Genomic DNA, 17,500 nt, shown 5'->3' on the forward strand with positions numbered 1-17,500 from the left:
GAGGAACAGCTGACCTTTATGGAAGTATTTGACCTTTATGGAAGTATTTGACCTTTTCCTCAAAGTATTTGTGTAGAATCACAGTACAATATGATGTATATACAAATACATATCCAGACTTTACCTGTACTCCTTCTGACCATCTTTTTGTTGAAACGTTCCGATTCTTCTCCTTTCTTTGAGAATATAGTATCATCTTTTTATTATTCATAATCTTTTCTGACCTGAAAGTCGGAATGTTGAGAAAGAAGTCAGAATGTTTTCTAGATAAAAACCCGAATAGTTCATCTTTCTGTGACTAATGATCTGACCTCTGACCTGTGTGGTCAGCCTGATGGAGGCCGGGCGGCGGCTGACGGGTGTGCTTGGCGCCGGCCGGGCGCTGCAGAGGCGGGTGGAGCTCGTCCAGGAGCAGAACGCGGCGCTGAAGCTGAAGTACGACGAGCAGCTGCAGCTGTGGAGCCGAGAGGAGGCGGAGCTACGGGGGGAGGAGCTACGAGGAGTCCGCCTCCTGCAGGACCTGATCCAGCACAAGCAGCAGGCCGCCGCCCACATGAACCACCGCAACCAGCGCCGGTCCAGGTACCTGAACCACCTGAGACCTGAACCACCTGAGACCTGAACCACCTGAGACCTGAACCACCTGAGACCTGAACCAGCTCAGACCTGAACCAGCTGAGACCTGAACCACCTGAGACCTGAACCACCTGAGACCTGAACCACCTGAGACCTGAACCACCTGAGACCTGAACCACCTGAGACCTGAACCAGCTCAGACCTGAACCAGCTCAGACCTGAACCACCTGAGACCTGAACCACCTGAGACTTGAACCAGCTCAGACCAGCTCAGACCTGAACCACCTGAACCAGCTCTCCTGTGTCCTCAGAGCTCGTGAAGCTGACCTGCAGAAGGAGCTGCAGACTGCTGCGAGGTCAAAGGTCACCGTGGACAGGTAGGCTCCACCTGTACGCCTGCTGTTTACTGTGGTGGTGATGATGAAGATGGTGATGATGGTGATGATGAAGATGTGTGTTCCAGTTGTTCCAGCGCTCCGACCTCCAGGCCCACGTCTCCACAGACTGAGGACCAGCAGGAGTCTGGAGGCCGGACCAGGTTCAGGTTCAGACCTTCATCCCTCTCATGTGGCATAAACACTATTGATGATGATTATTGATCTCTGTGATGATGATTATTGATGATTGATCCTCTGATGAAAGACCTCATGGGTTTCCTCAGGTCTTTGTCGGCGTCGTCCCCGAGGGTCCTGACCTCCTTCAGAGAACTGTTCACGTGAGTCCTGCTGTCACCGGCACGTGTGTTCCATGAGTCATGTGACTGCCATGTGATGTCACTGTGTGATGTCACAGGAGGAGGCGGGGCCACTCGGCCTGCAGTCTGGAGGAGGACCTGGTGTTTCCTGTGAGGGTCAGTCTGTCTGCCCGGGTTCCTGTGAGGGCGCTGCAAGTACTGGTAATAAAGTACACACTGAATACACACTCAGTACACACTGAATACACACTCAGTCCACACTGAATACACACTTTCCCCCTACCCCCCTGCAGGAGGCCCATGAGCAGGGCATTAACTCCGTGAGGTTCAGCTCCAGCTGCCCCCTGCTGGCGACCGGAGGGACGGACCGAGTGGTGAAGCTTTGGGACGTCCATGCAGGTGAGTGACATCGTGGTGACATCATCATGATGACATCATCCTGATGACCTCACTGATCACTGATGATGTCACCAGGCTCCATGACTCACAGGGCGACTCTGGAGGGCAGCACTGGGGGGATCACCTGCATCGAGTTCGACCCCGCGGTGAGGAGGGGGGGCTTAACTCATTGACCTGGGAGGAGGGGCTTTACTTACCTGTACAACGATATGAGAGGAGGAGGGGCTTAACTTAACTTACCTGTACACCATATGTACTAAGTAATTCTCAAGACGACAGACAACTTTTAATATGCTTGTTTTCTGAATGGAGTTTGGATCCTGTCTGTCTCTCTTACCCGTCTCACCTCTTGTCTTCAGGGTTTCAGGATCCTCGCTGCTTCCTACGATAAGTCGGCCTTGTTGTGGCGGCTGGATGACTCCATTCCCAAGGTAACCACCAACGACACAAACATCAACCGTCACACAGACTCATGTTCTCACCTGTCTGTATCTCTGTCTCTTTGTCTTTACCTGTCTCTCTGTCTCTTTGTCTTTACCTGTCTCTCTGTCTCTTTGTCTCACCTGTCTCTCTCTCTCTCTCTCAGGTGACCCTCACAGGTCACATCAGGAAGGTGACAGCAGCAAGGTTCAGTGGTCTTCATCAGGCGGTGACGGGCAGCGCAGACAGAAACATCCGACTGTGGGACCTGCAGAGAGCCGCCTGTGAGTCTGATCAATAACTCATCTCTGATCCATCACGATCAATAACTCATCACTGATCAATAACCGATCAGTAACTCAGCACTGATCAATAACCGATCAGTAACTCATCTCTGATCAATAACCGATCTATAACTCATCTCTGATCCATCACGATCAATAACTCATCTTTGATCAATAACTCATCACTGATCAATAACTCATCTCTGATCAATAACCAATCTATAACTCATCCCTGATCAAAAGCTCATCAATAACTCATCACTGATCAATAACTCATCACTGATCAATAACTCATCAATAACTCATCTCTGATAAATAACCGATCAATAACTCAGCACTGATCAATAACCGATCAATAACTCATCACTGATCAATAACTCATCACTAATCAATAACTCAATAACTCATCACTGATCAATAACTCATCACTGATCAATAACCGATAACTCTTCTCTGATCCATCACGATCAATAACTCATCACTGATCAATAACCGATCAATAACTCATCACTGATCAATAACCGATCTAGAAGTAATCACTGATCAATAACTCATCACTCATCAATAACTCATCACTCATCAATAACGATCAATAACTCATCACTCATCAATAACTCATCACTGATCAATAACTGATCAATAACTCATCTCTGATCAATAACTGATCAATAACTCATCACTGATCAATAACTCCTCAGGTGTGAAAGCAGTGGAAGCGTCGTCTTACTGCAGCGATCTGGTTTGTTGTGAGAACGCCGTCATCAGCGGCCATTTTGACTCCAAGATCAGAGTCTGGGACACCAGGTGAGCTCCTCTTCATCACCTCCTCTTCATCACCTGCTCTTAAATCACCTGTTCTTCATCACTTCATTCCTTCATCCCTACATCACTTCATTCCGTCATCGCTTCAATACTTTACCACTTCATTCCTTCATCGCTTCAATAATTCACCACTTCATTCCTTCATCGCTTCAATAATTCACCACTTCATTCCTTCATCGCTTCACTACTTCACCATTTCATTCCGTCATCACTTCATCCCGTCATCACTTTATTTAATGCCTTCACTTGTCCACTTCCCTTACCTTCATCTGCAGTTAAATTGAGAACAATAGAAACAATAAAAGCAGAAACAATAGAAGTAGAGTATAAACAATATAAGCAGAAACAATAGAAGCAGAAACAATAGAAGTAGAAGCAGAAACAATAGAAACAGAAACAATAGAAGCTGAAACCATAGAAGTAGAATAGAAACAATAGAAGTAGAATAGAAACAGAAATGATAGAAGTAGAATAGAAACAATAGCAGTAGAATAGAAACAATAGAAGTAGAAACAATAGAAGTAGAATAGAAGCAATAGAAGCAGAAACAATAGAAGTATAACATAAATAATAGAAGCAGAAACAATAGAAGTATAATGTAAATAATAGAAGCAGAAACAATAGAAGTATAATGTAAATAATAGAAGCAGAAACAATAGAAGTATAATATAAATAATAGAAGCAGAAATAATAGAAGTATAATATAAATAATAGAAGTAGAAACAATAGAAGCAGAAACAAATAGAAGTAGAATATAAATAATAGAAGCAGAAACAATAGAAGTAGAGTATAAACAATAAAAGCAGAAACAATAGAAGCAGAAACAATAGACGTAGAAGCAGAAACAATAGAAGTAGAAACAGAAACAATAGAAGCTGAAACTATAGAAGTAGAATAGAAACAATAGCAGTAGAATAGAAACAATAGCAGTAGAATAGAAACAATAGCAGTAGAATAGAAACAATAGCAGTAGAAACAATAGCAGTAGAATATAAATAATAGAAGCAGAAATAAAAGTATAATATAAATAGTAGAAGCAGAAACAGAAATAATAGAAGCTGAAACAATAGCAGTAGAATAGAAACAATAGCAGTAGAATAGAAACTGAAATGATAGAAGTAGAATAGAAACAATAGCAGTAGAATAGAAACAATAGCAGTAGAATATAAATAATAGAAGCAGAAATAATAGAAGTATAATATAAATAGTAGAAGCAGAAACAGAAACAATAGAAGCTGAAACAATAGCAGTAGAATAGAAACAATAGCAGTAGAATAGAAACAATAGAAGTAGAAACAATAGCAGTAGAATAGAACTATAATATAAATAATAAAAGCAGAAATAATAGAAGTATAATATAAATAATAGAAGTAGAAACAATAGAAGCAGAAACAAATAGAAGTAGAATATAATTAATAGAAGCAGAAACAATAGAAGCAGAAACAATAGAAGTAGAAACAGAAACAATAGAAGCTGAAACTATAGAAGTAGAATAGAAACAATAGCAGTAGAATAGAAACAATAGCAGTAGAATAGAAACTGAATTGATAGAAGTAGAATAGAAACAATAGAAGTAGAAACAATAGCAGTAGAATAGAAACAATAGAAGTAGAAACAATAGCAGTAGAATAGAAGTAGAATATAAATAATAGAAGCAGAAATAATAGAAGTATAATATAAATAATAGAAGTAGAATATAAATAATAGAAGCAGAAACAATAGAAGTAGAATATAAATAATAGAAGCAGAAACAATAGAAACAGTAGAAGCAGAAACAGTAGAAGCAGAAACAGTAGAAACAAACAGTAGAAGCAGAAACAGTAGAAACATAAACAGTAGAAGCAGAAACAATAGAAGCAGAAACAGTAGAAGCAGAAACAATAGAAGCAGAAACAATAGATTTATATCATGTGACCTCTTCTTCATCTTCCTGGCCGTCTCCAAGGCAACTCCCCGTCTCCCTCTGTTACCTAGCAACAGCTCAGCCAACAGAGTCTTGATTGACAGCTCTGTCCTCCAATCACACAACAGCATCTTTCATTCACTGAGCTGTGGTTGGTCAAATTGTATCTTAATCTATATTATTATGTATTTAATTATTTAAAATATATATTTGTAATTAGTGCACGTTCCTAGTTTCACATGACAAGTTAGGGAAGTAAACAACACACACACACACACACACACACACACACACACACACACTCACACACTCTCTCTGTTTGTTTGTTTGTTGTTTGTTCATGAGTCACATGACCCTCAGGCTGGCCGGCTGCGTGCAGCAGCTTCCTGTTTGTTTGTTTGTTTGTTGTTCATGAGTCACATGACCCTCAGGCTGGCCGGCTGCGTGCAGCAGCTTCCTGTTTGTTTGTTTGTTTGTTGTTCATGAGTCACATGACCCTCAGGCTGGCCGGCTGCGTGCAGCAGCTTCCTGTTTGTTTGTTTGTTTGTTGTTTGTTCATGAGTCACATGACCCTCAGGCTGGCCGGCTGCGTGCAGCAGCTTCCTGTTTGTTTGTTTCTTTGTTTGTTTGTTTGTTTGTTGTTTGTTCATGAGTCACATGACCCCCAGGATGGCCGGCTGCGTGCAGCAGCTTCCTGTTTGTTTGTTTCTTTGTTTGTTTGTTTGTTTGTTTGTTGTTTGTTCATGAGTCACATGACCCCCAGGATGGCCGGCTGCGTGCAGCAGCTTCCTGTTTGTTTGTTTCTTTGTTTGTTTGTTTGTTTGTTTGTTGTTTGTTCATGAGTCACATGACCCTCAGGCTGGCCGGCTGCGTGCAGCAGCTTCCTGTTTGTTTGTTTGTTTGTTGTTCATGAGTCACATGACCCTCAGGCTGGCCGGCTGCGTGCAGCAGCTTCCTGTTTGTTTGTTTCTTTGTTTGTTTGTTTGTTTGTTTGTTGTTTGTTCATGAGTCACATGACCCCCAGGATGGCCGGCTGCGTGCAGCAGCTTCCTGTTTGTTTGTTTCTTTGTTTGTTTGTTTGTTTGTTTGTTGTTTGTTCATGAGTCACATGACCCTCAGGCTGGCCGGCTGCGTGCAGCAGCTTCCTGTTTGTTTGTTTGTTTGTTTGTTTGTTTGTTTGTTTGTTGTTTGTTCATGAGTCACATGACCCCCAGGATGGCCGGCTGCGTGCAGCAGCTTCCTGTTTGTTTGTTTCTTTGTTTGTTTGTTTGTTTGTTTGTTGTTTGTTCATGAGTCACATGACCCCCAGGCTGGCCGGCTGCGTGCAGCAGCTTCCTGTTTGTTTGTTGTTCATGAGTCACATGACCCTCAGGCTGGCCGGCTGCGTGCAGCAGCTTCCTGTTTGTTTGTTTGTTTGTTTGTTTGTTTGTTGTTTGTTCATGAGTCACATGACCCCTAGGATGGCCGGCTGCGTGCAGCAGCTTCCTGTTTGTTTGTTGTTTGTTCATGAGTCACATGACCCCCAGGATGGCCGGCTGCGTGCAGCAGCTTCCTGTTTGTTTGTTTGTTTGTTTGTTGTTTGTTCATGAGTCACATGACCCTCAGGCTGGCCGGCTGCGTGCAGCAGCTTCCTGTTTGTTTGTTTGTTGTTCATGAGTCACATGACCCCTAGGATGGCCGGCTGCGTGCAGCAGCTTCCTGTTTGTTTGTTTGTTTGTTTGTTTGTTTGTTTGTTGTTTGTTCATGAGTCACATGACCCTCAGGCTGGCCGGCTGCGTGCAGCAGCTTCCTGTTTGTTTGTTTATTTGTTTGTTGTTTGTTTGTTGTTTGTTCATGAGTCACATGACCCTCAGGCTGGCCGGCTGCGTGCAGCAGCTTCCTGTTTGTTTGTTTGTTTGTTGTTTGTTCATGAGTCACATGACCCTCAGGCTGGCCGGCTGCGTGCAGCAGCTTCCTGTTTGTTTGTTTGTTTGTTTGTTTGTTTGTTGTTTGTTCATGAGTCACATGACCCCCAGGATGGCCGGCTGCGTGCAGCAGCTTCCTGTTTGTTTGTTTCTTTGTTTGTTTGTTTGTTTGTTGTTTGTTCATGAGTCACATGACCCTCAGGCTGGCCGGCTGCGTGCAGCAGCTTCCTGTTTGTTTGTTTGTTTGTTGTTCATGAGTCACATGACCCTCAGGCTGGCCGGCTGCGTGCAGCAGCTTCCTGTTTGTTTGTTTGTTTGTTGTTCATGAGTCACATGACCCTCAGGCTGGCCGGCTGCGTGCAGCAGCTTCCTGTTTGTTTGTTTGTTGTTCATGAGTCACATGACCCTCAGGCTGGCCGGCTGCGTGCAGCAGCTTCCTGTTTGTTTGTTTGTTTGTTTGTTTGTTTGTTGTTTGTTCATGAGTCACATGACCCTCAGGCTGGCCGGCTGCGTGCAGCAGCTTCCTGTTTGTTTGTTTGTTTGTTTGTTGTTTGTTTGTTGTTTGTTCATGAGTCACATGACCCTCAGGCTGGCCGGCTGCGTGCAGCAGCTTCCTGTTTGTTTGTTTGTTTGTTGTTTGTTCATGAGTCACATGACCCTCAGGCTGGCCGGCTGCGTGCAGCAGCTTCCTGTTTGTTTGTTTGTTGTTTGTTTGTTGTTTGTTCATGAGTCACATGACCCTCAGGCTGGCCGGCTGCGTGCAGCAGCTTCCTGTTTGTTTGTTTGTTTGTTTGTTGTTTGTTCATGAGTCACATGACCCTCAGGCTGGCCGGCTGCGTGCAGCAGCTTCCTGTTTGTTTGTTTGTTTGTTGTTTGTTCATCAGTCACATGACCCTCAGGCTGGCCGGCTGCGTGCAGCAGCTTCCTGTTTGTTTGTTTGTTTGTTTGTTTGTTGTTTGTTCATGAGTCACATGACCCTCAGGCTGGCCGGCTGCGTGCAGCAGCTTCCTGTTTGTTTGTTTGTTGTTCATGAGTCACATGACCCTCAGGCTGGCCGGCTGCGTGCAGCAGCTTCCTGTTTGTTTGTTTGTTGTTCATGAGTCACATGACCCTCAGGCTGGCCGGCTGCGTGCAGCAGCTTCCTGTTTGTTTGTTTGTTGTTCATGAGTCACATGACCCTCAGGCTGGCCGGCTGCGTGCAGCAGCTTCCTGTCGGGGACAGGGTGACGTCTCTGGACATCAGCAGCGACCAGCGCCAGCTGCTCAGCTGTTGCCGGGGCAACTGCCTCCAGCTGCTGGACCTGAGGAGGTGGAGCCACGACCGCCTGTTCAGGTATGAGGACATGCCCACTTTCACACACGAGTGTGTGTTATGAGGCCCATGCACTGACTGTGTGTGTGTGTGTGTGTGTGTGTGTGTGTGTGTGTGTGTGTGTGTGTGTGTGTGTGTGTTGCAGAGCGGAGGGCTTTAAATGTGGCAGTGACAGCACCAAAGCGGTGATCAGGTGATATACTTGATATACTTGATATACTTGCTATCCTTTATATACTTGATATACTTGCTATCCTTTACATACTTGATATACTTGATATACTTGCTATCCTTTATATACTTGATATACTTGCTATCCTTTATATACTTGATATACTTGCTATCCTTTATATACTTGATATACTTGCTATCCTTTACATACTTTATATACTTCATATACTTGCTATCCTTTATATACTTGATATACTTGCTATCCTTTATATACTTGATATACTTGCTATCCTTTATATACTTGATATACTTGCTATCCTTTATATACTTGATATACTTGCTATTCTTTATATACTTCATATACTTGCTATCCTTTATATACTTCATATACTTGCTATTCTTTATATACTTCATATACTTGCTATTCTTTATATACTTCATATACTTGCTATTCTTTATATACTTCATATACTTGCTATCCTTTATATACTTCATATACTTCATATACTTGCTATCCTTTATATACTTCATATACTTCATATACTTGCTATCCTTTATATACTTCATATACTTCATATACTTGCTATCCTTTATATACTTCATATACTTGCTATCCTTTATATACTTCATATACTTGCTATCGTTTATATACTTCATATACTTCATATACTTGCTATCCTTTATATACTTCATATACTTGATATCCTTTATATACTTGCTATCCTTTATATACTTCATATACTTGATATACTTGCTATCCTTTATATACTTGCTATCCTTTATATACTTCATATACTTCATATACTTGATATACTTGCTATCCTTTATATACTTCATATACTTGATATCCTTTATATACTTGATATACTTGCTCTCCTTTATATACTTCATATACTTGATATACTTGATATACTTGATATCCTTGATATCCTTTATATACTTCATATACTTTATATACTTGTTATACTTGGTATCCTTTATATACTTCATATACTTGATATACTTAATATACTTGCTATCCTTTATATACTTGATATACTTCATATACTTGATATCCTTTATATACTCCATATACTTGATATACTTGCTATCCTTTATATACTCCATATACTTGAAATACTTACTCCATGGATCTGAGGCTGCAGAATAGACAACAATTTTTAAATTTGAATCTTGATAACTTAATATAAATATAAATATTGAGGCTCCAGGAAGTTTCCCTGAGGAGCTCCATGACATGCTTTTATTTTGTAGGATCAGAATCCCTTTAGGTGGTCTTCCTCTCATCTTCCTCTTCAGTTCTTCAGAGACTAAGAATCTTACAGGAGAAATATTGAGTTTCAACTAAATCTTTTGTGACAGAAGAAGCTCCTGTAAACATGATAATGTTCATTATTAATAGTAATAAGTGTTTATTTATCATCAATGTGTTTATGATATAAACATGATAATGTTCATTATTATTATTATTATCATTAATAATAATAATAATGATAAGTGTTTATTTATTATCAATGTGTTTATGATGTAAACATTCCAGCAGAGACGAGAAGCTGCCGTTCATTTTCTGCTGTTTCCATGACAACAGAAGGACCAGAATGCTTTGTGTCTGTTGGTCTCTCTGACTGGAACTAAATACACACACACACACACACACACACACACACACACACACACACACACACACACACACACACACACACACACGGTTCTCTGAGGTTCCACACGGTTCCGGTCATGAATCATCAATGAGGTCAGAATGGAACAAACAGGAACATAGTCTGAGGACCAGCGACCTGGATCCTGAAGACCTGGATCCTGAAGACCAGCGACCAGAATCCTGAAGACCAGCGACCTGGATCCTGAAGACCTGGATCCTGAAGACCTGGATCCTGAAGACCAGAATCCTGAAGACCAGTGACCTGGATCCTGAAGACCAGCGACCTGGATCCTGAAGACCAGCTACCAGAATCCTGAAGACCTGGATCGTGAAGACCAACGACCTGGATCGTGAAGACCAGGATCCTGAAGACCAGCGACCTGGATCCTGAAGACCAGAATCCTGAAGACCGAAGACCAACGACCTGGATCCTGAAGACCAGAATCCTGAAGACCGAAGACCAACGACCTGGATCCTGAAGACCTGGATCCTGAAGACCAACGACCTGGATCCTGAAGACCAGCGACCTGGATCCTGAAGACCAGCGACCTGGATCCCAAAGACCAGAATCCTGATGACCAGCGACCTGGATCCCAAAGACCAGAATCCTGATGACCAACGACCTGGATCCTGAAGACCAACGACCTGGATCCTGAAGACCAGAATCCTGAAGACCTGGATCCTGAAGACCAGCGACCAGGATCCTGAAGACCAGAATCCTGAAGACCTGGATCCTGAAGACCAGAATCCTGAAGACCAGCGACCTGGATCCTGAAGACCAGCTACCAGAATCCTGAAGACCAGGATCGTGAAGACCAACGACCTGGATCGTGAAGACCAACGACCTGGATCCTGAAGACCAGCGACCTGGATCCTGAAGACCAGGATCCTGAAGACCAGAATCCTGAAGACCGAAGACCAACGAACTGGATCCTGAAGACCAGAATCCTGAAGACCAGCGACCTGGATCCTGAAGACCAGCGACCTGGATCCTGAAGACCAGCGACCTGGATCCCAAAGACCAGAATCCTGAAGACCAGCGACCTGGATCCCAAAGACCAGAATCCTGAAGACCAACGACCTGGATCCTGAAGACCAGCGACCAGAATCCTGAAGACCTGGATCCTGAAGACCAGCGACCAGGATCCTGAAGACCAGCGACCAGGATCCTGAAGACCAGCGACCTGGATCCTGAAGACCAGCGACCAGAATCCTGAAGACCTGGATCCTGAAGACCAGCGACCTGAATCCTGAAGACCAGCGACCAGAATCCTGAAGACCTGGATCCTGAAGACCAAAGACCTGGATCCTGAAGACTAGCGACCTGGATCCTGAAGACCAAAGACCTGGATCCTGAAGACTAGCGACCTGGATCCTGAAGACCAGCGACCTGGATCCTGAAGACCAGCGACCAGAATCCTGAAGACCAGCGACCTGGATCCTGAAGACCAGCGACCAAAATCTTGAGGACCAGCGACCAGGATCCTGAAGACCAGGATCCTGAAGACCAGAATCCTGAGGACCAGCGACCTGGATCCTGAGGACCAGCAACCAAAATCTTGAGGACCAGCGACCTGGATCCTGAAGACCAGCGACCAGAATCTTGAGGACCAGCGACCTGGATCCTGAAGACCAGCGACCAGAATCTTGAGGACCAGCGACCTGGATCTTGAGGACCTCTGTTGTATAAGTCTGGTTTTATATTTATATTGTTATTAAGTCCGGTCCTAATTGGTTGATATTCATTTGAACTGCTTAATTCTCCCGTTCTTTGTGAAAGTAATCAAGACACTGGATTATTATTGCTATTATTAATAAGACATAATTTTAAAAAGTTGCTCTCTCTCCAGTCCAGACGGTTGTTTCCTTGCGGCCGGATCAGCTGACGGAGCCGTTTACATCTGGAACGTGTCCACTGGCAACCTGGAGACCCGCCTCCCCGACCGGCACAGGTAACCGATCGGCCAATCAGCCGATTGCAAACAAACTGTCATTCAGTTTCCCTTTAAATCTCTCAGGGTCAATAGAAACATCAGAGGCTCCGGGACGCTTCCCTGAGGAACTCCTGTTACTATGCAGAGTAAAGCAAAACCGCTTTACATTTTGCCCTTTTTTTCACCAAAAACCTTCTTCTGGAGCCGCTGCTTATAAAGTTTTATATATAGTCATATTATACATACAAAAACTATAGTTTGCTGTATTTATGAAATTATAGAACACAATTAAATTCTTGACATTGTATTTCTGTTTTACCTGTTATAACAATATCAACCTCTCATGAAGAGGAGAACAAACGCATGCCGGCTATGTCGTTGGCAGTGAAAGCAAATGAATACGTCCGCGCAGAATTAAACTTAAAATTATTTTTCTCCGTGACTTTTTCAATGTTTTTATCCATTGACGGTTTACTGAGGGCGGAGCTCTGAGTCATGATGAGCTCCTGCAGGGGAAGAGGTCTACAGCGACGTAACAAACATTTTGGTAAAAATATTAAAATGTTTAATTTTCAGTGACGCAATATCACCTAAATCTCCAAGATGAGGAGTCCTTTGTATAGCACCCCTTTGCCGCAGAGACCCGGTACAAACCCCCGTGAAAGTTCAAACCCCCCCAAAAGTTCAAACCCCCGGAACAGTTCAAACCCCTAAAGGTTCAAACCCCCGTGAAAGTTCAAACCCCATGAGGTTCAAAGGCCCTGAAGGTTCAAACCCCGTAGAGGTTCAAACCCCCTAAAGGTTCAAACCCCATAAAGGTTCAACCCCCGTAGAGGTTCAAACCCTGTGAAGGTTCAAACCCTGTTAAGGTTAAAACCCCCTAAAGGTGCAAACCCTGTGAAGGTGCAAACCCGGTAAAGGTTCAACCCCAGTAAAGGTTCAACCCCCCCCTAAAGGTTCAACCCCCCTAAAGGTTCAAACCCCTAAAGGAGAGCCCCTGCAGGAGGCCGTGTTCTTATGCAGCTCTTTCTCCCTATTGGGACGGCAGCAATGGGACCAGTGACGGCTGGTTGGGCCACGATGGGCAACACACACAACTTAAATAAAAATAAACAAGAGGCCGAGGCAGCGGTCCACTAACTGGAAAATAAATCAAATGAAAACATAATTAAGAACCAGTAACTGCCAACAAGGAAAAGACCCCCAACAGAGGCTCCCTTAAAGCCTCAGAGAGCCACAACAGAAAGGCTGGAGGGCCACATGAGTGAGGTGGAAAACAGGAAATATATATAAACACTGTAATACTTTTATCAGTGAGGGTCAATACATATACAGTATATATATAACTTCATAACCTGTGTCTCTCTTCCCCAGTTCCCCCATCAGTGCCGTGTCCTGGTCCCTGTCCGGTGAATACGTCGTCAGTGTGGACCAGAGCCGGCGGGCCGTCCTCTGGAGTGACATCTGATCCACTGAGAGGTCAAAGGGAACAATGGTGTTTGTTGTTGTTGTTTAAGCTATTTGTTGATTTGGCTAAAGGGATGTGAGACTTTCTGCTCGGGGACTTTTTTTGGATTTTAATTTACAACATAACTGGAAATAATTAACAGAAACTTCACGGGAATCTGGTTCCCATTAAATTGGAATAACTAAAAGGGACCCAAGTGATGCTTTTAACCGTGATCATAACAACATATTTATTCATTTTCTCAATGTTTTACTTTTTAAATGCCAGTTTGTTTACAATATTACCCTGATGTTGATTTGTATAAATGAAATGCTGAGGAACAGTTGTGATAAGTCATTGATGATGCATTACATCAAACACTGCAGTGAAGCCCCTAGTGGTCACCAGGAGAATAACATGTATTATCTCAATAATACTGCAGTGAAGCCCCTAGTGGACACCAGGAGAATAACATGTATTATCTTTATAATACAGCAGTGATGCCCCTAGTGGACACCAGGAGAATAACATGTATTATCTCTATAATACAGCAGTGATGCCCCTAGTGGACACCAGGAGAATAACATGTATTATCTCTATAATACAGCAGTGATGCCCCTAGTGGACACCAGGAGAATAACATGTATTATCTCTATAATACAGCAGTGAAGCCCCTAGTGGACACCAGGAGAATAACATGTATTATCTCTATAATACAGCAGTGATGCCCCTAGTGGACACCAGGAGAATAACATGTATTATCTCTATAATACAGCAGTGATGCCCCTAGTGGACACCAGGAGAATAACATGTATTATCTCTATAATACAGCAGTGATGCCCCTAGTGGACACCAGTAGAATGGTTGTGGTTCTGAAGCCTGAGTGCTCTGCAGCTCTGGATTGACATTTAAAAAGCGGTAATCCTCTGTTTGAAGACTGAAGTCAATTCAGTTCAGTTTATTTTATATACAACATCACAAATACAAGTTTTCCTCGGTGGGCTTTACAATCTGTAACATCACATCGGATCAGGAACAACTCCCCAGTTCAGTCTGCAGCTTCAAAGAGAAACGGTCTGATGGAGTCTGAACACATGAAACGATGATTTACATCCGTCCATGTGGTCCTTCACCTCAGACTGATCAGTGGAAGTTCTGATGCTAGAATCTGCTTAAAGATCTGAACCAACAACCAACTAAAAGACACAGAAACAGATTAGTAGACTAAAGAAACACAATAAAGAAACAAAGAAACACAGTAGAAGACTGTAAAGAAACACAGTAGAAGACTAAAGAAACACAGTAGAAGACTAAAGAAACACAGTAGAAGACTAAAGAAACACAGTAGAAGACAGTAAAGAAACACAGTAGAAGACTAAAGAAACACAGTAGAAGACTAAAGAAACACAGTAGAAGACAGTAAAGAAACACAGTAGAAGACTAGAGAAACACAGTAGAAGACAGTAAAGAAACACAGTAGAAGACTAAAGAAACACAGTAGAAGACTAAAGAAACACAGTAGAAGACAGTAAAGAAACACAGTAGAAGACTAAAGAAACACAGTAGAAGACAGTAGAGAAACACAGTAGAAGACAGTAGAGAAACACAGTAGAAGACAGTAAAGAAACACAGTAGAAGACAGTAGAGAAACACAGTAGAAGACAGTAGAGAAACACAGTAGAAGACAGTAGAGAAACACAGTAGAAGACAGTAGAGAAACACAGTAGAAGACAGTAAAGAAACACAGTAGAAGACAGTAGAGAAACACAGTAGAAGACAGTAGAGAAACACAGTAGAAGACAGTAGAGAAACACAGTAGAAGACAGTAAAGAAACACAGTAGAAGACACTAAAGAAACACAGTAGAAGACAGTAAAGAAACACAGTAGAAGACAGTAAAGAAACACAGTAGAAGACTAAAGAAACACAGTAGAAGACAGTAAAGAAACACAGTAGAAGACTAAATAAACACAGTAGAAGACAGTAAAGAAACACAGTAGAAGACAGTAAAGAAACACAGTAGAAGACTAAAGAAACACAGTAGAAGACAGTAGAGAAACACAGTAGAAGACTAAAGAAACACAGTAGAAGACAGTAAAGAAACACAGTAGAAGACTAAAGAAACACAGTAGAAGACTGTAAAGAAACACAGTAGAAGACTAAAGAAACACAGTAGAAGACAGTAAAGAAACACAGTAGAAGACTAAAGAAACACAGTAGAAGACAGTAAAGAAACACAGTAGAAGACTAAATAAACACAGTAGAAGACAGTAAAGAAACACAGTAGAAGACTGTAAAGAAACACAGTAGAAGACTAAAGAAACACAGTAGAAGACAGTAGAGAAACACAGTAGAAGACAGTAGAGAAACACAGTAGAAGACTAAAGAAACACAGTAGAAGACTAAAGAAACACAGTAGAAGACAGTAGAGAAACACAGTAGAAGACAGTAAAGAAACACAGTAGAAGACTAAAGAAACACAGTAGAAGACAGTAGAGAAACACAGTAGAAGACAGTAGAGAAACACAGTAGAAGACTAAAGAAACACAGTAGAAGACTAAAGAAACACAGTAGAAGACAGTAAAGAAACACAGTAGAAGACAGTAAAGAAACACAGTAGAAGACTAAAGAAACACAGTAGAAGACAGTAGAGAAACACAGTAGAAGACTAAAGAAACACAGTAGAAGACAGTAAAGAAACACAGTAGAAGACTAAAGAAACACAGTAGAAGACTGTAAAGAAACACAGTAGAAGACTAAAGAAACACAGTAGAAGACAGTAAAGAAACACAGTAGAAGACTAAAGAAACACAGTAGAAGACAGTAAAGAAACACAGTAGAAGACTAAATAAACACAGTAGAAGACAGTAAAGAAACACAGTAGAAGACTGTAAAGAAACACAGTAGAAGACTAAAGAAACACAGTAGAAGACAGTAGAGAAACACAGTAGAAGACAGTAGAGAAACACAGTAGAAGACTAAAGAAACACAGTAGAAGACTAAAGAAACACAGTAGAAGACAGTAGAGAAACACAGTAGAAGACAGTAGAGAAACACAGTAGAAGACTAAAGAAACACAGTAGAAGACTAAAGAAACACAGTAGAAGACAGTAAAGAAACACAGTAGAAGACTAAAGAAACACAGTAGAAGACAGTAGAGAAACACAGTAGAAGACAGTAGAGAAACACAGTAGAAGACAGTAAAGAAACACAGTAGAAGACAGTAGAGAAACACAGTAGAATACAGTAGAGAAACACAGTAGAAGACTAAAGAAACACAGTAGAAGACTAAAGAAACACAGTAGAAGACAGTAGAGAAACACAGTAGAAGACTAAAGAAACACAGTAGAAGACAGTAAAGAAACACAGTAGAAGACTAAAGAAACACAGTAGAAGACAGTAAAGAAACACAGTAGAAGACTAAAGAAACACAGTAGAAGACAGTAAAGAAACACAGTAGAAGACTAAAGAAACACAGTAGAAGACAGTAGAGAAACACAGTAGAAGACAGTAGAGAAACACAGTAGAAGACTAAAGAAACACAGTAGAAGACTAAAGAAACACAGTAGAAGACAGTAGAGAAACACAGTAGAAGACAGTAAAGAAACACAGTAGAAGACTAAAGAAACACAGTAGAAGACAGTAGAGAAACACAGTAGAAGACAGTAATTGTATTTCTAAATCTGATGTCTGACCTTCATCCTGTCGTCAGGTGTCTTTATTTACGCTGAAGTCTCATCTGCACATTTTTAAAATAGACATGAGTGTTGATGATGACGATGATGAAGCTTCGGGCGGCTCACACTCTGGTCACAGCTGCAGCCTTTGACCCGACGACCTTTGTTTCATCTGAATAAGGGAAATATTGATCATTAATTACTGCAGGAAGAGATTTATACGACCACAACTTCGTTAGCCGAGTTCATTCCTTTTATTTTGACAGCAACTCTTTACGGGTGTTTTTCAAAATAAAAG

General features: G+C 42.0%; 1 protein-coding gene across 1 annotated transcript in view; it reads left to right on the forward strand.

Moving 5' to 3' along the window:
* Positions 1-13,860, forward strand: part of atg16l2 (ATG16 autophagy related 16-like 2) — a 17,726-nt gene extending 3,866 nt beyond the window's left edge. Inside the window, exons 5-18 of the mRNA XM_079225516.1 lie at positions 331-582; positions 888-953; positions 1,040-1,120; positions 1,238-1,291; positions 1,369-1,471; positions 1,564-1,669; positions 1,745-1,815; positions 2,029-2,100; positions 2,256-2,373; positions 3,072-3,177; positions 8,186-8,335; positions 8,460-8,507; positions 11,996-12,097; positions 13,454-13,860. Of these exons, the coding sequence (XP_079081642.1) occupies positions 331-582; positions 888-953; positions 1,040-1,120; positions 1,238-1,291; positions 1,369-1,471; positions 1,564-1,669; positions 1,745-1,815; positions 2,029-2,100; positions 2,256-2,373; positions 3,072-3,177; positions 8,186-8,335; positions 8,460-8,507; positions 11,996-12,097; positions 13,454-13,547 (1,423 nt within the window). The 3' untranslated portion in view covers positions 13,548-13,860. The remainder of the gene's footprint in view (positions 1-330; positions 583-887; positions 954-1,039; positions 1,121-1,237; positions 1,292-1,368; positions 1,472-1,563; positions 1,670-1,744; positions 1,816-2,028; positions 2,101-2,255; positions 2,374-3,071; positions 3,178-8,185; positions 8,336-8,459; positions 8,508-11,995; positions 12,098-13,453) is intronic.
* The last annotated feature ends 3,640 nt before the right edge of the window (positions 13,861-17,500 follow it).

Source organism: Taurulus bubalis, assembly GCF_910589615.1.
Source record: "Taurulus bubalis genome assembly, chromosome: 10".
Lineage (NCBI taxonomy): Eukaryota > Metazoa > Chordata > Actinopteri > Perciformes > Cottidae > Taurulus > Taurulus bubalis.